This window comes from Indicator indicator, chromosome 25 (genome assembly GCF_027791375.1).
Source record: "Indicator indicator isolate 239-I01 chromosome 25, UM_Iind_1.1, whole genome shotgun sequence".
NCBI lineage: Eukaryota > Metazoa > Chordata > Aves > Piciformes > Indicatoridae > Indicator > Indicator indicator.
Window position 1 is genome coordinate 8,596,790 of NC_072034.1, and position 21,818 is coordinate 8,618,607.

General features: G+C 39.1%; 1 protein-coding gene across 1 annotated transcript in view; it reads left to right on the plus strand.

Annotated features, from left to right (window-relative positions):
* INTU (inturned planar cell polarity protein) overlaps positions 1 to 20,650 on the plus strand; it is a 36,479-nt gene extending 15,829 nt beyond the window's left edge. Inside the window, exons 4-16 of the mRNA XM_054392374.1 lie at positions 2,405 to 2,608; positions 6,484 to 6,602; positions 9,392 to 9,481; positions 9,651 to 9,728; positions 10,890 to 11,079; positions 12,072 to 12,125; positions 12,503 to 12,565; positions 13,622 to 13,843; positions 14,627 to 15,049; positions 15,918 to 16,015; positions 16,609 to 16,798; positions 19,876 to 20,030; positions 20,539 to 20,650. Coding sequence (XP_054248349.1) covers positions 2,405 to 2,608; positions 6,484 to 6,602; positions 9,392 to 9,481; positions 9,651 to 9,728; positions 10,890 to 11,079; positions 12,072 to 12,125; positions 12,503 to 12,565; positions 13,622 to 13,843; positions 14,627 to 15,049; positions 15,918 to 16,015; positions 16,609 to 16,798; positions 19,876 to 20,030; positions 20,539 to 20,650 — 1,998 coding nt within the window. The remainder of the gene's footprint in view (positions 1 to 2,404; positions 2,609 to 6,483; positions 6,603 to 9,391; positions 9,482 to 9,650; positions 9,729 to 10,889; positions 11,080 to 12,071; positions 12,126 to 12,502; positions 12,566 to 13,621; positions 13,844 to 14,626; positions 15,050 to 15,917; positions 16,016 to 16,608; positions 16,799 to 19,875; positions 20,031 to 20,538) is intronic.
* The last annotated feature ends 1,168 nt before the right edge of the window (positions 20,651 to 21,818 follow it).

Here is a 21,818-nt window from a genome sequence, read left to right on the forward strand (position 1 = left end):
TCACATATTTAATGAGATCCTGTGCACTGCTCATTTCCCCTCCACACAAAAGCATAGTAGATTTTTAGGGTACATGGAACTTAAGTCTCTTGGTCATTTTCTATTACAGTATTTTCCAGCCTAGATGGTCTTTTTCATAGTAATTTTTTTTTAGGGCAGGAAATACGTTGGAACTTTGACAAAAGCAGAGGGGACCACTGTTAGAATGAGTCAAGATTTGGAAAGGAACTTGTAGAGACATCTTTTTCCAAATACAGGGAACTCACACCTGAGTGGCGTGGCATTGCCCACAGTGATGTGAGAGGCAGCACAGATGCCTGCAGGACGAGGGAGAGTTTAAGTTCTGTTTGGCCCAATTTGTATGGAGCTCTTGCTTGGAGGACCACATGGTTGTCTCTCTAGGACAAGACAGACTGAGTTTGGGGTTTGTTTTTCAAATAGAATGGAAGGTAGACTGCAGCAAGAATTACATCTGTGCATCATTAGTGTAGATGCTGTAGCTGAAGTGTCATCAGTAAGTGTCCACAGACAAGATGTAATAGAAGTTAAGAAAAAGAACTGGAGCCTTGAGGAAATCTGCAAAAAGTTAAAGAGGGTATGAGGAAAATCCTTTGAAATCTATGCAGATGGCGTGATGAAGAAAGAGAACTGGGTCACAGAGTGCTGGAGAAGAAAATGTGCATCTATAAAACTGAACGATCAAGTTACGGGGTCTTAAAAAGCCACTGCTTCTAAGCTGGGTGTTTCTGCTCCTCGAGTCCTGTTCATATGCAGTGTAGTGATCTCAAACTGAAATGATGAGGAGAGAGTGAGGGATCAATTACTGTCAGAAGAGAAAGCGGTAGCACATGGCAGGAGTGCAGGATTGAGTGCAGTGCTGTTCCAGTGAACAGGAAGAGAAAAGAGCAAAAAGCTGATAGCAGCCAAAATAGGAGAGGAAAAGATTGCTGGGAAGTGTTGGGAGGGAGTAGAGTTGAATGGGAAGGCGACAGCCAGTGACATAATGTAGTTGGAAGAGCTGATGATGGCACCTCTGTCTGATCTGGTTTGACACGCAGTGGGTGTTTAAAAGCATCATTACTTCTTGATGGCACTACTCACTTCGACTATGTGTATACACATACACAGTTAAAGATATGTAAATTATCTAGATTTAAATGTATAAATTACCTCTGCTTGGGCTCTCAAAACTTACTGTAACTGGGAAAATCAATCATTGGGCTAAACTCTCATTGCCTTTAAAGAGCAGGATTTGGTGTGATGTTTTCGGTTTAGAAATTCCCAGTCAGTAGGCACATTAAGAATACTTTAAGGCAGACAAACAATCGTGAGTAAAAACATACTCAAGAAAGATGGAACTGAGAGCATGCCTACTTAGTTCAAATAGCTGTATTTTCACTGACTTGAACAATGATGAAAACTAAGGTATCAGCCAAGGAAGTAAATCAATTTGTTTTCCTCAGAAATTATAACTTTATGCTCAGTCATGAGTTAGTTATTTCTCTCATAGCCGTCTTTCATACTTAGGATGAAGTGTTCATTCACAAGATGCTGTTCACTGCTGGAACAACTAAAAAACACAATTTTTGTAAGGCATATGTGTGTGTATTTGTTCTAAAATTCCTACCTTTTAATTTCACTTGGAAAATAAAGAACAGTAAATATCATGTGATTTTTTGACAAATAAGCTTGATTATCTAAACTATAATTACTTTTTAAGAGAAATGCTCTGCTTATGCTTTTGATTTTTTTCTTTTCTTCTGAAGACATAGCACAGCAAGGCATATAAAAATTTCTTATGCTTCTTGCTAGCTTTGCCCAGTTGTTAAATATGGCAACAAAACTCTTATTTGCTGACTGTTAAGAAACGTTAACAGAGTGAAAGTGTTGGAATCTTGAAAGAATTACTGAGTGTTAACAAATTAACAGACCTCTGCATTCTAAGGTGAATTGATTTTTCTGTGGAAAGGTACCTGTCAGTGTGCTTTCATGGAAGAACCTTGAGGATATACACTTCGGAAAGTGCTGAGGTTTTGAACGAAGTTGAATATTGTGTGTGTTTCAAAAGCATGGTAATAGGGTTTGTGTTCACACAAACCCAGGAGAGTAAGTATATTTTTTCCATCCTTAAAACGGTAAGAATTCAGTCTGAAAACACACCAAACCACATCCTTGCTCACATGGTTCACAGAGCATGTAATAGCTGGCTTTGTCCTTAATAATAGGTGATTATGTAATGCTGAATATATAATTGGTGTTGAAGCAGCAGGGATTTCTGAACGCTTACATCTTTGTCAGTAAAGCTAAGGAAACTTAATCTCTTAAAGGGCTCAAACTGCATACATTTCATCTAATGTAATTGTAAATGCAGTCTCATTTTCAGAATCATTCATTATCTTAATAGGTTAAACTCACATTTGAAACGTCAATATTTGAGCCTGAAGAAACTTCTCAGCAAAGGTATAAACGGGCAGAGTCAAGCATGAACAACCTGGTTCGGCTCTTGTGGGGAGAAGATAGCACAGACCTTCAACACACTGTGCAAAATGTGCCTCACATTGTTATGCTGCTCACAATGAAGCTGGACTCGGAAACATCTAAGGATGAGGTATGTGGTTAACTGCATACAACTGAAGATGAAAGGTAACAACTGAGAACAGCAGCTGCTATGCCTTTTGATGTAACAAAAACTCCCAAACCAACCAACAAACAAAAGAATAAAAAACCTTCCTGGTCATTTTGAGTAATCTGTAAAATGTCCGTTTTGACAGACATAAGCTCTGAAATTCCAGGAAAAAAAAAGTTAGCACCACTGCTGACAAACTTACTGGATTTGAAATCAATTCAATGCTGCTGTCTGTCTTTACATGAAAAACAGGCTAGAGGTGTTAACAGACAAAGCAGAGAGAAATTCAGAAGTTCATTGTTCTCTCTCAGATGCTCACCGTGGTGTTTTCAATACGTCTCTCAAACCTGAACTATGAAATCTGCCTAGCCAAAAAATGTTCCCCAGCAGGAGCTGCTGGCAGTCGCCATCCACAATCTGTCTAGCCCCTCCTGGTGTGTAATGCTAACGTGCCTTTCCTTAGAGGACTCTGCATGTCTGCTGTTCGCAGTCAGCTGTTCCTTCTTGCTTGAGCAACATTTTTGGGCTACTGCAGTGTTTTTGCTTTGTCCTGTAAAGCTTCCTTTCATATCTCTTTCCTTTCTGTGTTCCTCAGAAAACTGTTTTGCCAGTGGATGTATAACTCCCTGTAAGTCTGTACAGATGTTATTCATGATGTAGCCATAGCTACAAATACCCCACTAAGAACACAGGGAAGACACAAAACAGTGGAGAACTGAATTTGGCCTTTTGCCTGATCTGAAAGTGACAAATGGACAAAGCGGACTTGTTAGGAAGAGATATTTGGAAAAGGACTCTTCTCCCCTTCTGTAAATTCTCCTTAGATACAGCACAGTGCCCCAGCAGTTCAGATCATCTGTGATGCAGAGACATCAAATGCAGTGCTAGTTTGCCAGTCCCCAGGCACTGGGATGGTAGGACAGTGAGGGAGTGGGGAACAGAAGAAAATGTTTTGCTTTCTCTCCCCTGAAATTAATCCTTGGATCCAATTGATACTCCATCCCTTCTCTGACATGTCTTTATTTTTTTCAATGCTATTTTTCAACTGCTGAAAGTCTGTATGGCTCTGTTGGTGACGTGTAATACAGTGAAATGTTACAGCCACACATAATGGAGGTTATTGCCTAGAGAAAGGACTTGGGAGGAGAACTGTAGAAAATTTACATGATATCATAACACCATGTTAAAAATGCTGAGTTAAGTGCTTGAAAGTTAGGAAATGACAGATTTATGGCCAGTCATGCAACTTTAATTCAGCCCTTTTGTACATGCACAGCCTGGCATCTTGAAGTGTTACATTTGCTTTGAAAGAGGACAAGATGGGCTGATGGGTGGGGATAAGGAAGGGCTATTAGGCACCCACAAATCCAGTACTTCATCATTCTGCAGTACTTGACTTTGCAATATAAATCATGCTCTTTTAATATTTTTTTAACGTATGTATCTTGCTATAATACACAATGAAGCACACTAACACTGAGCTTTGATTTTCAGTTCTTGCCAGGCCTAATTAAGAGACTACATTTTTTTCATGGGAGGGAGATACCTTCAGCAATTTTTTTTTTCTTCTTCTTTTTTTCCTTTTTTTTTTCAAATAAACACAAGAAGCTTTATCAAAGTTCATTTACTTATAATAGTTCTTTATTTCTTCACTTCTAAGTCTGTTGTCCAAGACTGTAATGTTATGTGGATACAAAAGCTATGGACAGTTGCTGCAGACTTAAAAGCCCATGTTTTCTTGATCACTTATATAAACTTCATGAAATATTAAAAGGGCCTGTGACTCCTCTGTTGGTAGAATAGATATGCAAATATCTAGTTAGAAGTCCTGTACTTCAGAGTAAATGGAGTACTGCTTTCTTGCTCCATTATTTCTTTACACTCTCCCAAGAAAGAAGATTAACCCTGAATGTTGAGCAGAGGTAAAAAGAGGGATTGTAATGCACTTGTTCTCCCTTCACACCATGGAAGAATGGTTTCCTGAGAAGTCTTGGCAGTTATGTGGCCCCTAGTCTCTGATTTTGAGAGATGCTTTGCTGATGTAACCAATCTTTTTATAACATTTCCTAACAAAAGAATGTTGCCTTCTTCAAGGCATTTGTATTTGGTTTCATTAGGTGAACAGTAAGCCACGTTTCTCCTGAAGATGTACTGTTCCAGATTAAGTTTACATTTGTAGTTCAAAATAGCAGTGAGGTTATTGTACACCTATGCCATACTGCACAATAAAAAGTAATGATTCTTTACAAAGCTTCTTTACTCATCTCCAAAGGAGATGCAGTGTGCAGATGGCATCCATGTAAACAACAGCAGCTAGAACTAGTAACTAATGCTTCCACTTAGGGGCTTTTGGCACCCAAAAATAGAATTAATGAGCTGTGAAACTTGTAAGGTCTGTCAGCTCTAAAGGAAAGTAGTACTAGGAATCACTTGGAATTTCTGCATGGATGTGGGGAGTGTCCCCTGTGATAATGGTTTCAGTGAGTAAGGTAGATCTTGTCCGTTTCATGGTTTAGTTCAAGGTGCGTATGATGATGATAACATCTGCTATTTGTACCAGCACACAGCTAGAGCATCTTTGTGTTGGAACTGATTTTGGTGATGCTGTGTCTTAAAAAGAGTTGTGTTCATATTCCTCCTACCTGATAGTGTTATTGGAAGCATGTGTTCAGCATCCTGGCAAAGCAGGCATTGCTGAGTAGCTGTTCACAGCTTGGCTCACACCAACACTGACTTGTACATCCTGTAGCATTTCTCCCTGTTTTTATGGTTTTATGGTAATCTTTAAGAAGTCATGGTTGTCTTTCATTTCCTGTTTCTTTTTTAATCTTATGAAAGCAGCAAATAAAATCCTCTACTGTCAGTGCATTGTGTTTGAAGATTAGAGATTTTTAGCTGGTTGGCACCATTTTGACTGAATTTCTTTTAGCCATTCGTAATGTTTCAAGACTGCACTAATTTATTTTTCAAAACTTAATTTAGGCTCAGTTGTAGAAATCAGTAAAATAGAAAAGGGAAGCTGTTCGGTAAGCCAATAGTTCAGACAGTCTGTCCAGGTTTGGGGTTTTGGGGTTGAAAGAGGGTTTACATTTTTAAGAAATGAGCTACTTCTCATTTATTAATTCCATTGTTACTGGTCTATGAACTTTCACCTTGCTTTGAAGACAGCTGAACTTGTGTGGTGGTTTGTGCTGAACCTTGCTAACTCATTAATATATAGATGTGATACAGCTATGACCTTTTGTTACAGTTGTCTTTTCTTTCCCTGGGAAAGTGTACAGATAATTCTCAAATGAATTTTGTGAGAAGGCTCCAGTTCATAGTGAGGGGGGAAGAAAAAAAGCTCTTTCTAGTTCTTTGTCATGCTGTAATTGGAAAACGGCAGAGTTTTTTCCAGCTGAGGGATTGATTCAAGCAAAAAATCCTTGTCACTAATGAGTATTTGAAAATAGAGCTAATTAAACTGGGTAAGAATAAAGAGTTTGCTAGGTCCTTCTGTACTGAAAGTCTGCTGCCTTTTAATCATGATGAAGGAAAATTTTCTGACTGGTACTGGCACTGGCAGGATGTGCTTAGTGACATAAATGGGAAAGTTAATCATGTCTGCATTTCTTGTGTTGGAGGAGAAAGATAATTTATTATATTCTTTGCATTGGATGTGCTTAATATTCCATGCGTTATTTCTGATTCATCATGATTTGGCAGAAAAGCAGTAAATGTGATGGAATCTTTCATGTATTTTAAAAAAAATAGATGCCAGGGGGAAAGATATTATCTTGTTTTGTTTTCCATGGAGTTGTTTTGTGATTTTGCTTTTGATTTTGCTTTGCTGAACTAACAGCTAACTTTCTTCACAGCAAGAAATTCTTTATCAGTACCCCATATCAGAAGCATCCCAAAAACTGAAAAGTGTGAGAGGAATATTTCTCACACTATCTGACATACTGGAAAGTGTTACTGGTACCCAGATTATCAGGTAAAAATATTTGAAATGTAATGTATTACTACTTTTATTGTTTTATAAATAAGTACATACATGGGCCATGCATCAAATTCTAGACAAAACCAGGGGGACTCCCTCATACAGAAGCATTTTTGGACATGTCCAGCTTCTAAAAACATCCAACAGACAAATCAATCCATTGTTTGGTGAATTATATCTGTGGCATCATCAGAAATCTATACAGAAATCCTTGATAGCTTAGATTCACCTTCCCTTTTAAGGTTCTCAATTTCCTATTTTTGAATAGTAAGATACAAAAGCACTTCTGTTGGTCTTCATGAACTGTCTCATCCCTTCAAAAAATTGAATAGGTAATCCCCAAGTCTCCTATGAAGCTTTTCCTATCAGAAGAGTAAATTATGATTGTACCTGCACCTGTATTGTGCACGTTTTGGGATGGGAATGTTCGTGTCTTTGTACTTAATTGCATTGTAAACCTATCACTTGTTTTGTTTGGAAAGCACCTTTGGGTTTGTTTTTTTGTTTTTTTTTTTTTTTTTAAGAAGGCTGGAAGAGACCTCAAAGATCATCAAGTCCAACCTGTCACCCTAAACCTCATGACTATCTAAACCATGGCACCAAGTGACACGTCCAATGCCCTCTTGAACACCTCCAGGGATGGTGACTCCACCACCTCCCTGGGCAGCACGTTCCAATGGCCAACCACTCTCTCTGTGAAGAACTTTCTCCTCACCTCCAGCCTAAACCTCCCCTGGCGCAGCTTGAGACTGTGTCCTCTTGTTCTGGTGCTGGTTGCCTGGGAGAAGAGACCAACCCCCTCCTGGCTACAACCTCCCTTCAGGTAGTTGTAGACAGCAATGAGGTCTCCCCTGAGCCTCCTCTTCTCCAGGCTAAACAGTCCCAGCTCCCTCAGCCTCTCCTCATAGGGCTTGTGCTCAAGGCCTCTCACCAGCCTCGTTGCCCTTCTCTGGACATGCTCCAGCAATTCAACATCTTTCCTAAACTGAGGGGCCCAGAACTGGACACAGTACTCAAGGTGTGGCCTAACCAGTGCTGTGTACAGGGGTACAATGACCTCCCTGCTCCTGCTGGCCACACTATGCCTGATGCAGGCCAGGATGCCATTGGCTCTCTTGGCCACCTGGGCACACTGCTGGCTCATGTTCAGGTGGCTGTCAATCAGCACCCCCAGGTCCCTTTCTGCCTGGCTGCTCTCCAGCCACTCTGATCCCAGCCTGTAGCTCTGCATGGGGTTGTTGTGGCCAAAGTGGAGCACCCGGCACTTGGACTTGTTGAATGCCATCATGTTGGACTCTGCCCATCTGTCCAGCCTGTCAAGGTCCCTCTGCAGAGCCCTTCTACCTTCTAACAGATCAACACCTGCTCCCAGCTTGGTGTCATCTGCAAATTTACTGATGATGGACTCAATCCCCTCATCCAGATCATCAATAAAGATATTGAACAGGATGGGGCCCAGCACTGATCCCTGGGGGACACCACTAGTGCCTGGCTGCCAGCTGGCAGTGGCACCATTCACCACCACTCTCTGGGCTCGGCCCTCCAGCCAGTTCCTAACCCAGAGCACAGTGCTGCTGTCCAAGCCACAGGCTGACAGCTTGGCCAGGAGTTTGCTGTGGGGGACAGTGTCAAAGCCCTTGCTGGAGTCCAGGTAGACTACATCCACAGCCTTTCCTACGTCCTCCAGGCAGGTCACCTGATCATAGAAGGAGATCAGGTTGGTGAGGCAGGACCTGCCCTTCCTAAATCCATGTTGGCTGGGCCTGATTCCTTGGCCATCCTTCAGGTGCGCAGTGATTGCCCCCAAGACAATCTGCTCCATGATTTTCCCATGATTTTATGTGAAGGATAAAAACTTTCTGGACATACTAAGATATTTCTTAACTAATGGAATGACACCATTGTTTTATTCAGTACTATCAATTTTACAGTATGAGTGAATCATACTGTAAAGCAAATTAATCATGGAGCTATATCCTAAAAGTTAAATTCTTAAATCTTTCAAGCTTAAATTAACATCATCACCGTTTTCTCACTTTGTAGGAGTCTTACCTCATTATTTAAAATTTCGAACATGATAGTAAGAAAGTGTTGCTATGAATTTAGTGTTTGAGACCATTACAGGCCTCAGTTTTAGTAGCAACCAGTACATGTAATCTGATAATCTGCTGTGTAATGTATGCTTTACTGATAATTAGAACATTGAATCTAATTCTATTTCATGTTCTATTCCACTAAATGGTTCAAATGAAAGTTCTGTGTCTTCTGGGATTGATGAGCTTCGTAGAGCAAGTTCCTGTACAAGGAGATAGCCTGAGAGTTCAGGCTTGTTTCTTACTCCAATAATATCTTCAAGTACCCCTTGGAGTCTTCTAAAACGATTTTGCTATGTTCAGAACCTTCATTAGTACCTCCAGTTTCCTCACTGATCTGAAATGGCATTAATTTCCTAAGCTGACTGTGTTAAGTGCTAGGCAGGAAGACCTTTAAAGAGCATCTGAATCATGCAGAAGACAACTGTGGTGCTTCAGTAGTGATTGTTCATCTTTTATATTTGTATCTTTGAAAACATTACTACTGGTGTGATCTGTTTGGAATTGAAATCAGTCGGTCTTTGAGTTCTGTAATAATGAATAATTACCTCCCCCAGCTGCATGCACATGATTATACATGATTGCATGAGACTTTGCATATAAAATACATATAAAGCATTCTGGCTTATAATGGGGGTCTTTTGTAACTTCATAGTGTTAACAGAAGTACTTCTGGTTTGTTTTTTCTAGTTCCTCCCTTTTCTTGTGTGAAAAACTAGTTCAAGTTGTTTACTGGAAAGAATCTGACAAGTTGCTTGTAATTGGCCTTCCTGAAGAAAAGTGAGTTTAAAATAAAATGCTTTATTTTCCTTTATTTTGTTTCCTATTATACATCCTCAATTTGTATTCTTTGGCCTAAAAAGAGTTAAAAATAGAGCTCTTTAGAAAGTGCGAATGCTTATTCATGTTAAAGATGCTATAACCACAGCTCTATGTTTTCATTTTTCAGTGTGCCACTTCCTCAGCTGAGAAACATGCTTGAAGATGTTGTCAGGATCTTGAAATTTATGTATGGTTCTTTAGACATGTGAGTTCTTTCAAAAGTGTTTTCAGTTGCTAATTTTCCATTGATGCTCACTGAAGAAGACAGCTAGTAGCATTAATTTTAATCCTGACATGGAATTTCTTTGCATGTTCCTTTATACTTGCACAAAAAAAGACAATACTCTGGGGGGACCTTACAGCTGCCTTCCAATACCTTACAATGCCTTCCAAAGGGAACCTGCAGGAAGGCTCAAGAGGGACTTTTCATAAGGGTGTCCAGCAATAGGACAGGGGACAGTGGTTTTAAGCTGAGGCAGAGCAGGTTTAAACTGGAACTTAAGAAGTTCTGCAGTACGAGAGTGGTAGGACTCTGGAATAGGCTGCCCAGGGAGGTTGTGGATGCCTCCTCCCTGGGGGTGTTCAAAGCCAGGCTGGATGAGGCCTCAAGCAGCTGAATCTAGTTGAGAGGTGTCCCTGCCCATGGCAGAGAGGTTGGAGTAGATCATCTCTAAGGTCTTTTCCAATCTCGGCCATTCTATGACTGAAAAAACAGAATTCTGTTTTTCATGCCTTTTTTGTTTGTCTTAACTTCAGTAATAATTTTTTAACAGTCTTTGTTACTTCAGAAAGTTCTGTCCTTGATTAGGTTCCCATAACCTAAGTCACCATGGATGTCAGCAGCACTCTGCAAATGTTACCCTTTGTGCTCAAGTCTATAGGACATGCATATGAATCAGTGTTGTATTTTTAATAAACGCTCCAGACTTCTCAGCTTTACTTGGCAGAGTCTTTTTTTGCAGTTGGAAATTGCACAGAAAATTCTCAGTCTAACTGTAACCTAAATAAAATTGCTTAGGTAGGCTACTCATGTGCTTGCATTCAATTCAGGGTTAAATTGAGAGGGCTGTAGAGAAAGAAAAAAATTAATATTCATTTCCAGAAGGATGAAGATGTTCACTGTCTCAAGTTGCTCTCTAGGACATCTGCTGTAATACTGTATGGCTGTAGTTTTTCCTCTGTTTGCAGGTAGTGCCTGGATATTAGCCTAATGTTTTTTTTTTTCATGTTTACATGTCTAAAACGAATGTTAAAAAAAAATCCAACCGTAGTATCATGCTGTAGAGACTTCTGCAGCACAGAGGGTTATTTAAACAAGCTACAAGTTTCTCAATGTTATTCTAACTTGGAGTTCATGTTTGTTCAGTGCCTTTTGCCAGGTGGAAAATGTTTCTCGCCTGGATCATTTTTTCAACCTGTTCTTCCAGCGTGCGCTTCAGCCTGCCAGACTCAGGTCAAGTGGCAGCCCCAGCACTCAGCACTACGATACCTGCAGTGCCTTATTCTGCGACAGTCTGCCTGGCCTGCGCTGGCTGACCTTGCCTCAGGAAATCAAGGTCATGTCATTTTCAGATCTCTCTAAAAAAACTTGTATATAAGAGGCCAGGAAATTGATGCAGGTGTCTTCTGCTGTTACTGTGTTAATTTACCCAAGGGGCTCTGTCCATCCCGGACCACTCATTTTCCTTACAAGATCCTTTATTTAAGTTTGGAACTGCTTAGTCGTTCCCATGGGAACATGCTTTTGAACTTTCAAGACCTAATGATTGCTAAATGATTGCTGTTAAGTTTCTCATCAGACAGACCTTCTGGCACAGAGTAGACTAAGCATCTCTCTTTTTTTGTTTTTATGGGTATTTTGTTTGCTTCTGTTCATTTCGGTTGTTTTTTCTGTTTTCTTAGAAAGCTCAGTCCTTGGAGGACAGTACAATCCACTTGGATAAAAAAAGTACCCCCAAGAAATTATTTTGTGGAGCACCAAAGCAAAAATTGAAAGAATATGGCACTGCTTAAAGGAAAGTGGTTTTAGTAAAACTTAGATTAACAGAGAAATGAGCAAGCTCCAAGTGGTTCAGTAGAACAAAGAGAATGTGTGAGAAAGATTTGTCAATTTCCATAGAGACAAAACCTAAATCCGTTGTGAAAAAGATTTTTCTAACAACTCAGTTGGATACAGTAGCTTGCCAGATTTCAGAGTTGCCTCTAGCCTTCAAGGGGCAGTCTCTAGACACCGTGTTTTAAAGCACACAAAGTAAGAGTGACAGCTCCTTTATACCCAACACTGGGTTCAGCAGGCACACAAGCAAAGAAATTTTACATTTTCAAAGAAGAGGGAAATACACAGCAATTAAGAAGGATTTTTCTTTCATGTGCTGAATTGAGGTGTCCCCGATATTCGATAATGCTACTAAAAAGTACATGCAAACTTTTATCTGTTAACTTTGTGGATCCTAATCTTCTGAGAGAGGCAAGACAGAGAGAACTCTGCTGTTAGTGTAAGTTAATGTGTTGGAAATCTCTACAAAAATGTATGGTTTAAATATTTCAGATGGAAATTGACACAGCACTGAGTGACCTGGAAGCAGCTGACTTTGCAGAGCTGGTAAACATTTTTGTTGTTTGCACTGCACAGTATCTCTTTGCCTTGGTGTCATTTGCAATACTTTAAAAAAACACTAAGTTCAAACTCATCAACTTTTTTTAATCAATTGGGAGTTATCTGTCATGGACAGATAAGAACTAAACAGGAAGCTGTTATTTTGTGATTAAAATTGTTGGGGGATTTTTAGCAACTCAAAAATCAGTAATAGAGGCTAAAATTTGGTACTGTTCATATTAGCTGCTGTACTGGTAATAAGAAATAGTCAGAACTGAAAGTGTTAAATAAGATATTGATTACAATTGACTTGAATTAGTAGATTTGCATTTGGTAAATTAAAAATCTGAATTAAAAGTTAAGTCATGCTTTTTTTCCCACAGTCTGAAGATTATTACAACATGAGAAGATTATATTTGATTATGGGCTCTTGTCTCTTCTACAAGGTAATATTAGCCATGAAGGCCTAAAGATGAGGAAAATACATCTAGAAGTCTAACCCAGATATGGAGTAACTCTTTTCAGAATGTCACAAATAAGATGTATGATTGCTTTAAATGTGCATTTATAGTAACAGACCTAAAACTCAAACAATGTAACAGAAAACATTCATGTTCAGAAGTGATTTGTAGTGTGTGATTAGAAGATCAAAATCCTTGTTTGAAACTAATGTATTATTCACGGACTGGAGAGAGACAGTAATAAGAGTAAATGTTTATATTTCAGCACTTTGATTCAAAAGCTTGGTGTTACCTGTCGTACAGCTCTTGTGTCAGTGTGAGCTGAAATTCCCCCCCCACCGACAATAACCAGGCTAGCCCAGTCTGGAAGCAAATGAAGGCTGTATTTACAAAGCAGAATCTACAATCTACGATGAAATGCAATGAATATGTACAAATATACAAAATTCACAACATTTACAGATATATACAATCAACAGAAAAGCACAACCGATCCCCTTTGCTTCCCCCCAAGGGGACCCTCCCAAAGGGGCCTCTCTCTCTCAGGAGCTTCCCCCCAGACCCCCCTTGGACAGAGAAGCAGAGTTAGTTAAGCAGAAAGTTGTTAACTTAGCTGCCAAGGTCAGTGTGTTATCTTCAGCCAGAAGAGAAGAAGAAACAGCAGCCAGACAGCCCAGCAATTGCCCCCACTGCCGAACGCAGAATGTGCCGAATGCCTACTTTGTTTTGGGTAATAGTTCTTAAACATTTCTATCTATCCAATGGAAGTGTTTAGAACAATCAGTATTTTGCTTTCTTACACCCAATAGTGACTTATTTACACTCTTTCACTTTCTCTGTTCTGAACTTTGCAAGGAAAAATTAAAAAGACAGTTTCAAACCATCACAGCTCTATATCAAAAAGATGCTTCTGCCCAGAAAGCTTTACAGTCTCAATGCATGTAGAGCACAGATTATCTCTGTATGAAAAGTACTCTGAAGTGATAAGTGGTGGTGTTGTATTTCTTACTGAATGCACTTCCTTTTCTGTGTTTAATTAAGGGTTACTTGATTGGCACTCACTTGCCAAAGGAAGATCTTGTTGATATAGGTTTGTATTGCCGGCACTATTGTCTGTTACCCTTGGCAGCAGAGCAGAAGATTGGTCAGTTAGTGATATGGCGAGAAGTGTTTCCACAGCACCATATCCAACCGTGTGACATTTCAAGTTTCACAGGATACAGGGAACCTGAAGCAAGATACTTCTTACTGATAGTTGGCTTGGTGAGTTCATGTTTGCAGTATGCTCATTCTCTGACATACTGTTTTGCTGTTGTCTGTTCAGTAAGATCAATAGCAGAGTTGATTTAGGTTGGATATAAGGAAGAAGTTCTTCACAATGAGAGTGGTGAAATACTGGAACAGGTTGTCTAGGGATGTGGTTGATGCCCCATCCCTGAAGACATTCAAGGTCAAACTTGATGGGGCCCCGAGCAACCTGATCTAGTTGATGTCCCTGCTCACTGAAGACAGGTGGGATAAGATGACCTTTGAGGGTCTCTTCCAATCTGATACAATCTGTGAATATTTTCCATTCATTTTATTTACTAGTTTTTACAAAATATTCCTATTATAGCTGTTCATGGGGTAGAACACCTCAGCAAGTAGCATTTTTAATACATTTGCAAAGCTTGCAAGTATAAATTCGTATTTTTCTGTCTTGTCACTTTAGTTGAAAATGTTTTAATTTTCGTGATCTTGTATTTTTAGACACCTCATTTCAGAAACTTTTTTTTTTTTAATATGGACTTTTTAAAAAGTAAGCAACCAATAAGCTTGTAAATTGTAGCTTTTATGTTTGCATGATTAACTTAAGTAACATGGTAACAGAAAGATCTCCTTGGACATGATTTGATTAGAAAAAAAACCCTAATTTCCTCTGGAGATGAGGAAGCTATGTCAAATACAAGTGCTGTATTTGCCCAGGTATGAGACATAAATAACTGCAATAAAAGCACGTACTGTATATGAAACCAAAGGCTAATGCTGCTACCTCCATCTTTACAGAGACACTTCATGTTGTGTGTCCTGCTGGAGGCAGGAGGCTGTGCATCAAAAGCTGTTGGGAATCCAGGACCAGACTGTATATATGTAGACCAAGTCAAGGCCACTATACTTCAACTGGAAGGCATAGAAGCCAGCATAGAGGAAAGGCTGGATTCTCCTTCTGTTCCACCTTTAGCTTGTGCTGACTCATTCCTTCCTGCTGCACATGACAAACTGGAGATCTTGACCACCTCACCCATCCTAAGTAAGCTACAAAATACTTCCAAATCAGTAACCACTCCAGCAAGCAAAAGGACCCTCTTTGGTGACTCTTCCTTGACGACACGCAAGCCAAGCCCCACAAGAAGCAGTGGAGGACATGACCATGGTAATGAAGGTCCTGTGGAAGATGAAAGCAGTAATCCACAGTCTGCAGTAAATCAGGTGTGAGAACAAAGATAATTGATAAAAATGGATACATTGATTTTAGAAAAGATAGTCCTGAGAAGGCTGAGAAGGGGATCTTATCAGTGTCTACAAATATCTTGAGGGGTGGGTATCAAGACGAAGGTGCCAGCCTCTTTTCGTGGTGCCCAGTGACAGGACAAGGAACAACAGGTACAAGCTAGAACACAGTAGGTTCCATCTCACCATGAGGAGACACTTCTTTACAGTGACGGTGATGGTACACTGGAGCAGGCTGTTTGGAGAGGTTGGGAAGTCTCTTTCTCTGAAGACCTTCAAAGCCCGCCTGGATGTGTTCCTGTGCAGACTGCCCTAGGTGATCCTGCTGTGGCAGGAGAGTTGGACTCAATGATCTCTGGAGGTCCCTTCCAACCCCTAACATTCTGTGATTCTGCAATAAGGTCCTGGTGGGCTTAGGGTGCTTGTAAGAATAATTCTAGTAGCCCCTGAATTCAGTAGAAAATAATTACGCTGCCTTGGGAAGCTTTGGGTCAGCCTCAGAGCCATCACTTGTTAAATTTCATCATTGCTTGTAAATGTTTGGGTTTTTTCACACCAGTGAAGAGGACATGGCTGCTGTGGAATCAGCAGAAATAACTGGAAAATATACCCAAAATAATAATGGTGTAAACAGAAGTTATCAGAACAAATTACTCTACAGTTGTACAACTGCTCACAACCCATTTTAGTCTAAAATAGGCTATAAAATACATGTATATAAGTTGATGAAACTGTTAGGGCCTTTTAAAAATGCTATTTTATTTTCTCCTAAGTAGGTTTATTGATTTGTCTGGTTTTTCATTAGCTGTGTTTTCTGTGTTAGCTCATCCAGCTGCTTGTTTTTCAGGGCACTAGAAAAAAACATACCTTACCAAACCCATTTCATTTAGGAAGCCTCAAAAAGAACCTTTCAGAGAAAGATACAGAACTTCTAAATGCTATCAAGTAAGAAATTATTTTTCATTAAGTATTTATTTTTAAGTCACAGATTTCTTTTTAAAAGGCACAGATTGCAGAAATTCCTGCGTGATTTTATTAAAACTTTGTTATACAAGGATTATCAAAAGTGAAGCTCTTAGATGGAGAGCTTCATGAGATAAAATGACTGTTTCTCAGGAATATGTCAGTAGAGTATTTGCACATGTCCCACATATATATGACTTTGGAAGCTCAAATAACAGAGGTTTTGGACCACACCTACCCCTTGTACCTCCCAGGTATCTCTAGGTAGGTGTACAAAGGACCAAGAAGCCATGATATTCTCAGTTCCCATTTGTTGCTGTGACAGCACAGTCTGCTCTGGTCTTTTGTTTGAGCTCTGAAAAAAACCTTTTCTTTCTTTTTTAAAAATGTATGAACAGTACAAATCAGCAGGATTTTCTTGGTTGAGAAATAAGCACCTTTTGATTGTCTGCATCAATTTTTGTGCTGTTTTGTAGTTACCAGGTAAAGAATTCTGGAGGAAGAAACAGAAGTGTTCTTTAACATTTCTTTCCAAATAATTTTAAGTGAATTCTTCTGTGTTTTTTTTTTTTCAGGTTGACATCTGGTCCTGAGAATACCCTCTTCCACTATCTATCTTTGGAAACGATGCAAGGGATCTTTATTACTCCAACTCACAAAGAAGTAGCACGGCTCGGCGGCTCCATCCACCCACAGCTGATTGAGAATTTCTATCGTTGCTGTCTCTCGATTCGTTCTGTTTTTCAGCAGTCCATGAGGAAAGAAGTATGGAAGTTTTGGTTTCTGTTTTTCTGTTTACATTCTCAGTATTTCACTTTATTAAGTAGTTCACTAGCAGGAGTATTTGCATGCGTGTGGTTATTTTTAAAGCTACTTATATTTTTACTATTATGGACAGGTTCTTTTTCTCACCATCCAACCAAGTGTGCATGCAGCGATGGCTCTCTTTCCCAACAAAAATGCCCTCACAGTACATACTCCATGTATCCACTAGAGTATTTTCTTAGTCTGTTTCATATTAGGAATCTTGTTTGCAATTTCATAGAAGGGTTTAGGCTGGAAGGGACCTTAAGAGGTCACCTACTCCAACCTCCCCACCTCAGCTAACTTGGCTGCTCAAGGCCTCATCTAGCTTGGCCTTGAACACCCCCAGGGAGGAGGCATCCACAACCTGGGCAACATTTAGCAAAAAGTTTCATCTGCTGGGTTCAAGAACTGTTAAGTAGCAAAAGAGGGATTTTTTTAACTATTTCATTGCTGGGAGGGGATTTCGGATTGACAGCAGAAGGAAATTTAGGGCCTCTTATTTTCATAGGAAGTGTTTCATATGAGCAGTGACAGGGCAGTCTCCCCTCACTGTGCTGTCAGTGTGTCTGAACAATGAGTTGGAGAAGGCCTCTGATAGTGGGCAGGTTTTTTCATTCTTAGTGCCTTTGGTCTCTATGCTTTCCAAGGTTGCTTGTACATTTGCTGTCCACTAATGTCTGTAGTTGTTTTTTCATGTGGATATTGGTCTAACAGAAGACTGGCTATAATGATGAATTTCTTTTAATTATGTTGCCACATCTCTTGGAGTTTAATTAGGTGGGATGCCAGAACAGGTAAGGCTTTTGCGTTTTACAAAGATACTAATTCAAGCCTTTTTCTAGGCTTGGCTTGAAGCCTGATCCCAGCTGCCAGAGCTTTATGTGGGTACTTGGTATTTAGATCAGATCTGTCTATTTTTAAGTTTAATATCAGCGATTGTACTGCCTTCTGTTAGATTACAAATTTCTGTTTATTCCACATAATCCATCTGGAGTGACATGGTGGTAACAACACTGATCTAGAAACAACAGGTACAAGAGTAGATTCATGAGATGCTCTGTTCAGATCAGACATTTTGTGTTCAGTGCACGCTGTGTTATGCTAAAAGTCTGGGTTCTTAATTGCACAGCTGATTTTTATTGACATGAACCAAATTAGGGTAATGTTTCATCTCTGTTAACTTTGTGACCTGTTTGTCCTTTTGGAACAGAAGAGAAATAATTAACTATAAACCAAAGTGGAATACTGTCTATCAATTCCATTTTTTAGCTCTTAAAGTGACAGTCCGAGTGAATTAACTGACAAATGGGGAATGGCAGTACAAATTGAGCGAACACAGATTGCAAATAGCGGTATAATTGTTCTTAATGTTTTCTTGAAGTTACCGAAGATGTCACTTCTGGTTAGACTGGTATGCCTTGTAAATCATCCAGAAATTTTTAAGTGTTAGAAAAATAGGTTAATTTAATGGATTGTTTTCTCAGCTTCGTATGACACTGGGCTTTGGCTGAGTAGACTTTGGCTATGAGTCATGTATGTTGGGCACTTCTGCAGGGAGATGTGGAAACTCAAAAGCAAGCAAATATTTCTTATCAAATTGCCTCTGATGCTAACAACTCTTAAATAGTTCAAACCAAAAGAACTGAATAAAGAAACCAGTCAACCATTAGATGTAGCTCAAAGAAAGTGAAAAACTGACACTTGAAAGTCAGAACTTGAGTTTCTGGTTTGGCCACAGCTACCTCAGCATATGCTTTTCTGCCTTCTTCAGATGGGAGTGTAGTAGGCAGCTGCTGGGTTCACTCTGCTCTGAAAATCAGAAGTAGTTGATGAACATGTGCTGCAGAACAAAGTTTCTCTTTTAGAGAAATGTGGGGTAGTTTGCATGTTGGCTCTAGATCTTCAGCCCCGTATCTTCAATATTGTAGGCAGATTGAGAGATGTGGTTTCTGCTTCTGCATATGGCAGACAGAAGTTCCTTGATTTACTTATATTTTAAAAAAACTTGCCCTTCACCTTTGAAACAACTGATTGGAACAGAACTTTCCTTGATAGATCCAGAGGATGCCCTTTGCTTAGTTATTTTTTTAAATACAGTTTAATTCAAAGGGATTTCCACTCCTGTTTCCATAATCTCATGTCACTTCTCATACTTCAAAGAGAAAATTAAGATTTAAAGCTTTGGGTTTTCATTATTATGTAGACATTTACAAAAAAGTAATAAACTGCCTTTGACTTCAGTAAGGAAGAGTTAAACTAGTGACAAATGCTTTCAAAATTCCTCCTGTGTTCATCTCCAAGTCCTTTCTTGCATTTCTGGTGAAAGATACCATGGTTTTAGGGGACTCATTGGGCTGTTGTGCACCAAGGCAGCAAAGACAGAAAAATAGTTTTAGTGCCTGCAGTTTGATTCCTCACCAAACAGGTACCTGAAATTCAGTTAAGAAATGACTGGGATTTTTGCGAGGCTTATTGAAAAGCTCTGCACAAAACATAGTCCAAAAAGCTCATCCAAACTTGAAAATGTCTTTATTTTCTATATATCTTATGCACTGATACTGAATAAGAGCAAGGAGACACTGTGAGCGAAGTGCTTCATCTGGGTATTTACAAAAAGAAATTCCTCCCCAGCTAAGCTTATTCAACAGACTTTTACCATTCCTGTTCTTAATTAGAGAAGCACACAAAGAAAGATGAGACCTTTAATTGTTGAAACAGACTGGTTTTTAAGAAGATGTCTTATCTCAGATGTCTTATTAGAGAAACAGTGTTCAGATAGAAGGAGGAAAAAAAAATGTAAAAAGGGAGCATGTCTCCCTCCAAGTTGTGTAAGAATGGGAAAGGCAATTGATACCAGAGTAACAAAACTGTGAAGTAGAGAATCATGTAAGCAAGTTAGTTTTCTCTTCCAAGTCTGGCTTTTAGACAGCAGTGTCATTCATCAGAGATTCCTGAAGAAATCACAGAGTTCAATTTGCTAGTGTGTATGTAAAAATCTTCCAGTCTATACTAATATTTCATTTGTTTTTTTACAGAAAATGAAAAAAGCAGGCAGTGGGGTTTCAGAATTTAGTAAGGCAGCTGAGGACCAGGATCTGATAACAGAACACGGTGTTTTGTTTGAGTGCTCTCCTGATAACTGGACCGATCAGAAGAAACCACCACCGACAATGAGTTACTGGGTTGTGGGGTGAGTTTAAAGACAAATGAATGTTTCTCCCAGAGCTTTCCATTTAGAGCATTCTTTAAGAATAAATCAAACTGTAGCACATCACAGAAACATTAAAAGAGCTTATTCGATTGTTATGTGAGAATGTACCTACCTAGATGAACTAAGCTTAAAAATTAGTAAATTTTTGAATATTTGGGCTTGATCCCAAGTGCCTTGGTTGCAGCTTGTAGCCCAGAAACTTGGATTACAGTAAACATAGCAGTACCATACAAACAGATCCTGAAAACCTGAAATATTTTTTCCATACACACTCTTGAGAAAACTGAGCACAAATTTAAAAATCTGATGTATAATGCAGGAGAAATTTGCTAGCTGTCTTGCACAGCAGTTGTTCTTAACCTCTTGCTGAAACTGCAAAGTACAACTAGAATGTATCAACAGTTGAGGAGAAAAAGCTAACATCTATGATGACAATTCTTTCTTTTTTTTTAATTATTTCTTCCTTTTTTTTTTTTTTGGTCTCCAGGAGACTCATTCAATATCCAAAACCTCAGGAGTGTTACGTCTGCTTTCATGACTCAGTCACAGAAGCTGCTGTTGAACTGGCCTTCAAACTTTCCTTTGGCTTAACTACATAGATGAACTTCCTGAACATTCAGCCATCCTGTGGGGTGTTGTCATCTCTTTGATGTACTTTAATATGAAGAGAAATGAACCCAACTGTGGTGCCCACCCATGGTGTATCTTTGAAATGCTTTCAAAAAAGAAATAGATCTACCTTGTGGTATGACACAAGTGATGATCAACTTCATGATCTCATCAATTGAAGACAACCAAAGTTCTTCTTTTTATATATTGTCAATTTATTTATCCTGATCATAACTTTACTATATGAAAACATCACGTAATTTGTACTGCTGTTCAGTATATAATATGCAATGTAAAATTTTAAGTAGGTATCTTCAAAGTACTCTCTGAAAACCTGGCAGTTGATGATGTAGGGTTTTTTTTCCCATCAGAACAGAAAGAAATCTTTTATCAAATTTATGGCACTTAGCCACACAAAACTAATGACTTACCATTTTTGTCAGTATGGTCTCCTGCACACTCAAGCAATATAGTATAGTTGGTATTTTAATTCATGAGTTTCAACTTTAAATAATACTTCTATTTGTTAAAATGCAGTTTTGAAGGCACAAAAGAAGATGAGGGGGGGAAGGGAGTGATGGTTTTAAGGCCTGTGCATGGACTCAGCTAATTTTATATTCGTAACTTCATAATAAAAAAGATGTTTACAAAATGAAAATTCTTCTACAAAATTTAGTTTTCCTACAAATCATTAAAACGTTTGTGACCTACAGACCAGCCACTCCTACATTTTTTGTTCTTTTTAAAGTTTAGGTTAAAACAGATGAATTTTGGAGGGTGTTTTTACATGTAGCCAACACATTTAGATCTGGTCACCTGCGTAGCTTTTCATCATGTTCCTTGTCAAAAGGGCATTTTATTTCTTTTTTTTTGTCGTTCCTGCTGTTTCTTCTTGCTTGTCATGATTGCTTTTCATAAAATGCATGACTGAAGTTGCATTTTAAACAATGGGATCAAAAAGTTTAAGTATGCAGGAAAGTAAATCCTGTTCCATACGCTCTCCTGATGGAGTCTTAGATCTTGTTTTCACTAGTAAATTATACTGTTTAGAGTAGTTCTAAAATAGTCAGTCAAATGCCTGTAACTGCCCACTCTCACAGAATGATTCACAGCTTGTCTTGATTCACTCAACAGTTGCTTTAACTCCAAGCAGTAGAA